At 59.2% G+C, this 6,000-nt stretch overlaps 1 protein-coding gene across 1 annotated transcript in view; it reads right to left on the reverse strand.

The window, feature by feature from the left end:
• BCR (BCR activator of RhoGEF and GTPase) overlaps positions 1-6,000 on the reverse strand; it is a gene marked incomplete at its 5' end in the record, with an annotated part of 71,884 nt that overhangs the window by 27,120 nt on the left and 38,764 nt on the right. The window contains 2 exons of the mRNA XM_013008233.3: positions 2,671-2,856; positions 3,655-3,759. Of these exons, the coding sequence (XP_012863687.3) occupies positions 2,671-2,856; positions 3,655-3,759 (291 nt within the window). The remainder of the gene's footprint in view (positions 1-2,670; positions 2,857-3,654; positions 3,760-6,000) is intronic.

Consider the following 6,000-nt stretch of genomic DNA (forward strand, 5'->3'; position numbering starts at 1 on the left):
GCTCACCTCCTCCCCTAGACCCCTCTGCAAGGGGATCTCCAGTGGCCTGCTAATGGGCTTTGGGTCCCCACTCCGCACTCCCCCCATCCTTCACTATGGTAAGATTTTTTGTTCTGATGATGCCTTACACCTGATCCCTTTGACACCTCGTGGTTGCACAGGCTGGCGTGCTTCTTCCATGTGGGCTTTGTTGCTTCGGAGCGTGATGGCCTTTGGCGTTCTTAATGAAGTTCTTGGTGCCCTCCCACAGCTCTCATGTCTTCTGTCATTCGTGTTCAATGCATCCCATCTGTTCTTGCGGCGTTCTAGAAATTCAGGTGGCATGGACTCAAGGTTGTATCTGGCGCTCGTGAACCTGGTTTAATTTTTTTCCGCTTCACCTGAACTTACCTAGTCCGCTGCCGGCCTTGTGTCAGGTGCTGATATTGAGCTTCTCCGCCGCCTCTCCCCACAGGTGAAGTGAATTCGGTTTCTGTGCATTCCGTCTGGAGAAGTCCATGTGTACAGTCGCCATGTGTGTTGTTGGGAAAAGGCATTGGCGATGACCAAGTCACTGGTCTTGCTGAGGTCTATCATGGGAGCGCCGGCTTTGTGTCTCTCCCCAAGTTCATATTTTCCAACTACTCTCCCTTCTGTGTTTCCAACTTTCAGATCCCAGTTGCCACTAACTATCGATGCATCTTGATTGCACGTTTGATCCATTTCAGATTGAAGGCACTGGTAGAATTCTTCAGTTCCTTCGGCACTAGCTTCAATGGTCGGGGCAAACATCTGAATAATCATTGAATTGACTGGATTTCCCCGAATGTAAATAGATAGAATCTTATCACAGATAACACTGTGCTTCCGGGTAGATCTTGAAATGTTCTTTCTGATGATCAATGCCACAATGCCATTCCTCCTGATCATGTCATTCCCCGCACGGTAAGCCACATGATTTTCGGATTCAAAATGTCCATGTCAAATGTCAGTCCATGTCAGCTCATTCACACCTAGGATACCCATCTTTACATGTTCTCCTTCGTTTCTGACGACTTTCGATATTCCTAGATTCATACTTCGTACACTCCAAGTTCCAATGATTAGATTTTTCTTCCAGCTGTTCCTTCTCATGTGAGTCGTGCCCCATCGGCAAACGAAGGTCCCGAAGGCTTTTCTCCCACGGGCTTTACTCTGCGCACATCACCCCTGGTCGGCGGCCACTTTGAGAAGGCAGCTCGTCCTCGGTCAGGGTTTGAGCACCTTCCGACCTGAGAGGGTCGTCTTCTGGCCTCTGACACCTGCTCACTCTCCACGGAGACCCACCCACTCCGGGTGACCCTGCTGCCATCTGAAATACCAGCGACCTCCCCTCCAGCCACCACAGTCCGACAAACGGACAGGCAGGGGGTGTTCAGAGCAGCTAGTGAGTTTGAATGGCCCTCGCTGCGGTTAGCAGCCCAGCGTTTAGCCCACGACACCATCTGGGCTCCCACATCCCAAGACAGTATCCCCACAAGACTGAAGTCACCAAGATGCTCAGACGAAACGGGGCTACGTGAGCTACAACCTCATCCACCTTCAGACCAGGAGAACGAGATGGTGCCCCGCCGCTCCACTAACTGTCCTCACCAGGGTCACAAGTGATGGTCCTCGAGCCAAAAAAACCCCGAAACCAACCCCACTGCCATTGTCAAGGGTGGCTCATGGTGACACGACAGGGCCGGGCAGGCCTGTTCCCTGGGATGATTGAGGCTGTCAGTCTTCACGAGAACAGACAGTCTCATCTTTCTCCTGTGGAACGGCTGGTGGGTTTGAACTGCTGACCTTGTGGTGAGCGGCCCGATGCTTACCCCACTCTACCAGCTCACTCACTCCACTGCTCGCTCCCTCACTCATGGGAGCAAGCCGGGTGGTGAGCAGGCTAAGTGTTGGGCTACCAACTGGAAAGTCAGCTGTTTGAAGCCTCCAGCCTCTCCTTGGGAGAAAGATGAGGCAGTCTGCTCCCGTAATGATGAGCACTCAGAAACCTACAGGAGCCCCCACCCCTGGGGGACTCCTAGGGCTGGGGCAGCCTCTGACTGGGCAGCTGCTGCTCCTGGCACCTAGATTCCGAGGCAGCCACACCCCGGGGCCTGACCAGCTCCCTGACACAGGCGTATGAAGGAGGGGCTCCTGTCAGTCACCAGAGAACAGTGCCATGACAGCTCCCGCCGAGAGCTCCCCCCTCTCCGTCCCCCAGGTCTCTGAGCCGATTCTCCCCTTTGGACAAGCTCTGCCCCAGCTGGGCGCCTGAAACCACCGCAGGCCTGGCTCTTGGTGGGCCCCATGTGCCGTGGGGGCGGGCAATCAAAGGCTGCGGTCCTTTGAAAGTCCATTGCCAGGCCTTTCTTAGGAGGGACATCTGAGTGGCTTTGAACGTCTAACCTTTTGGTGAGTGGACTCGAGGGTTAACCAGGTACACACCCAGGCCCAGGTGAGGTCATGGGAGAGACAAAGCAAGCCAGGGCTGCCACCCGGAGGGCGGCCTGAGCCGAGCAGAGAGGTGCTCAAGAGCTCTGGGCCCTGAGCACATCCCCAGCCCCGTCCCAAGACCTCTCGGGGCTCCCTCCCGCCTTGGGTCAGTGCCGGGCGGCGAGGTGTCTGGGACCCCAAGTGAGGCTTGGTGGGGTGAGAAGCGGGCTGCCTCACCAACTTCTGGAAGAGGTCGCCCACTCGCTGCTGGTGGCCCCACTGCTGCACGCGCGGGAGGAGCCCGTCGTAGAAGTCCCTGTGGATCTCGTGGAGCTCCGGCACCTTAAAGAAGATGGTCTCGATCTGCTGGCTCGTCAGCACCGGCTGGGAGGTGGTGGCCGCCGCCTTCAGGGGTTTCATGGGCTGGAAGAGGGCACAGGTGTGAGTCCAGGTGAGGTGACCAGGTGAGGGGACAAAGGGAGGAGGACAGGGAAGAGAGGCCCAGGGGAAAGGATACAAGGGAAAGGAGTCCAGGTGAGGTGAACAGGCGAGAGAGTCCAGGTGAGGGAGCCCCCAGTAAGGCGACTAGAAGAGGGAGCCCAGGTGAGGGCCGTCCAGGTGAGAGTGACCCAGGTGAGAGAGTCCAGGTAAGGGTAGCCCAAGTGAGAAAGCCCAAGCGAGACCGTCAGGTGAAGGGGTTCGGGTGAGAGGACACAGGTAAAGCAGCCAGGTGAGAGAACATAGGTGAGGTGGTCAGGTTGGGGGGGTGGAGTGGAGAGAGAACAAGCAAGGGGGCCCAGGTGAGGCATTGCGCATCCCTCAGCTGCATGCTGCATCACTACGGTGAGCTGTCCTCCAGTCTGTTGCTGGCCCATGGTGACCCTACGCACAACAGAAGGACGCCCTGCCCACTAATCCACAGGGCCTCCCTGGTTCACCACGACTTTCTCCTTAGTCTTAGCCTGGAAGCCCCCCTGAAACCCGTTCAGCGTCAGAGCAACCACACACCGGCCTCCACTGACAGCACCTGAGGGGCCCTTGGTGAGAATCCAGCCGGGGTCTCCCCCAGGGGCCACCAGGCCCACAGCTGCAGGCATGGCTGTTATTTAACACCCCCACCCCCACCCCTGGAGCAGCCCGATTGAGCAGGGAGCTTCCACACGGTCTCCATGGCCCTGGTGGGGCAATCAGGCAGGTGGGGTGCTCGGGCCCACCCCTCACCAGCAGCAGGGCCTCCAGGTGGTTCAGGTACAGCTCCTCACTGGCCAGGATTCCCGACAGGACCCATTTTCTCATCTCCAAGCCCTTCTCCACGTCCAGCTCGCCCTGCAGGAGAAACAGGGACAGCTCAGCTCAGCCCAGGGAGGCTGGGGGCGGCCCTGCCCTGTGGTGCCTGCACTCTGATCAGACCCCCAGGGCAGGCTCCGAGCCCCAGCACCTACCAGGCCACTCGCCACTGCTACTTCGAATGCCGGAGGGCCACCCTGGGCTGGAACATTCCCAGCAACAGGAAGCAGAGTTCAGCGGAGCAGGCAGGACAGTGGTGGTCCTCAGCCGTCCGCCAACAGGAGAGGGCAGCAGGCCCTGATGCCTTAGACCGAGGTGGTATGGCCACCACACAGGAGGCCAGGCCAGGGGACCCCTCCACAGGGCTGCCCTTGCTCTGCCTGCCTCACCCGGAATTTCTCTTTGCTCATTATTGCCTGACCCTTGGACTGACACACGGGACTTGGACCTTGGCAGTGGCTCCTCCTCAGCCCTCCCTGCCTTCCTGGTGCTGAGGAAGCCAGGCCTGAGCCAGGTCACCCGCCTAGGGGAGACCTGATTCCTAACCTGAGAGCCAGGCTTGGGTCCTGCCACATACCTATGGGCCGGGGGAGGGAGAACCAGCCCCTAAAACCTGGGCCCTTGCCCCCTAGCTCGCTGTGGACTCTGATGCTCCATGGGCCTGCTGATGGGGGCCCCTGGCAAGAGTCAGCTTCACCGCCCCTCAGATGCCCAGGAGACCTGTGTAGCCACTGCTGTGCCTACGGACAGAGCTGATGTGCAGTGTCAGTGTGGGGACAGCCTCCGAGCCTGCTGGAGCCTGCCCCCAGTCCAGGTGTGACGAAGGGGGTGAAAGCAAGATATACCCTGAGCCTCCTTGTCCCCCACCCCCACCCTGTGACTCCCCGACATTGTCCCTTGGGACTTGGTTTGTCCCTTTACCCAAACAGCTCTCCTGGGCTATTGCTTGGCATTGGGATGCTTCTCAGGGGGTGGGGGTGGTGTGTGTGTGTAAGAGAGACAGGGAGAGAAAGAGAGAGTGTGTGTGTGTTTGTGAAAGAGAGAGAGAGAGAGAGAATGCTGAATGCTTATCTGTGTCTGGGCGTGTCTGGATGAGAATGTTTATCGGCATTTGTCTAGACTGGGGACAGCAGTCCACTCCCAGGACAGGACACTCAGGCCCAGGGCACCAGAGTCTGGGGGCAGCAGCCCCAGGTGTGGACCCAGGGTGGGGCGTACCTGGCAGAGATGTGCCAGGTGAGGCTCAGGGACCCCACATCCCGTAAGATGAGCGGGCTGGAACGGACACTGCCTTGGGCACCTGTGACTCCCCCACCTCCGTCTTGCTGTCTCACAGGCCACGGTGGCCCCCTGGTCCAGCTGGTCCACTACCCAGCCTATGATATGGCAGCTGATCCTGCCCATGCTGCCTACCACGCTCACATCCAGGGCCCTCCGGCAGCCACCATGCCAGCCCTGCTCACGTTCACGGGAATAATCTCGTTGCTCTAGGGCCCGTGGGCTGGTGGTGGTGGGGAATACCGGTTCACCCCACCCCTGTGGGCCGGTGGTGGTGGTGGTGGTGGTGGTGGTGAATACCGGTTCACTGCAGACTGGAGGACACAGCACCAGTAGGGTGGACCCCCGAGTCCAGCCCTCCCTTCAGAGAAGGGTGTGGGCCCATCCTGGGGAATAGCTGGCTGGGAGTGGCCAGCCCCAGAGCCCTGCCAGATCTTTGGGGACACCTGAGGGAAGTCAGAGAGCTGGCCGCCAGCACAGGGGAGGGGCCGAGGCAAAGGCAGGGGCCCAACACACAGCTGGAGCCTGGAAAAAGCTACAGCTGTCGGAAAACACTGCGTGCCCTGCGGCTATCTTCAGCTCCAGGGACAGGCAGCTCCGGGCCCAGCACAGAGGCCTGCCCCCCCCCACCCCCCCACTGCACTGCACATGGGACTGAGCATCATGGGCTTTTCCAGTGGCTGTTTTTTAGCAGCCAACCGCCAGGCCCTTCTTCCCACTCCCCGCCCCGCATCCCAGCAACACAAAAGCCTCCAGGGAAGGGTGGGAGGTGTGGTGTGCTGGGCAGAAATTCACAGCTGGGGACGAGTACAAACTGGCTTTTGACGAGCCCCTGCTCAGTGGTAGGTCAGCAGTTCAAATCCCTGCTCAACGAGAGAACGATGAGGCCATCGTCAAGAGGGACAGGCTCTCAAGTCCTCTGCAGGGTCGCTGTGAACGGGACGGACCCAATGGCCAAAAGAACCTGCACTCACTGCGGCTCACAGTGACACCCCCCCCCCC

This window comes from Echinops telfairi, unplaced genomic scaffold (genome assembly GCF_000313985.2).
Source record: "Echinops telfairi isolate 266 unplaced genomic scaffold, ASM31398v2 ScPeMD7_29;HRSCAF=101, whole genome shotgun sequence".
In the NCBI taxonomy this organism is placed as follows: domain Eukaryota; kingdom Metazoa; phylum Chordata; class Mammalia; order Afrosoricida; family Tenrecidae; genus Echinops; species Echinops telfairi.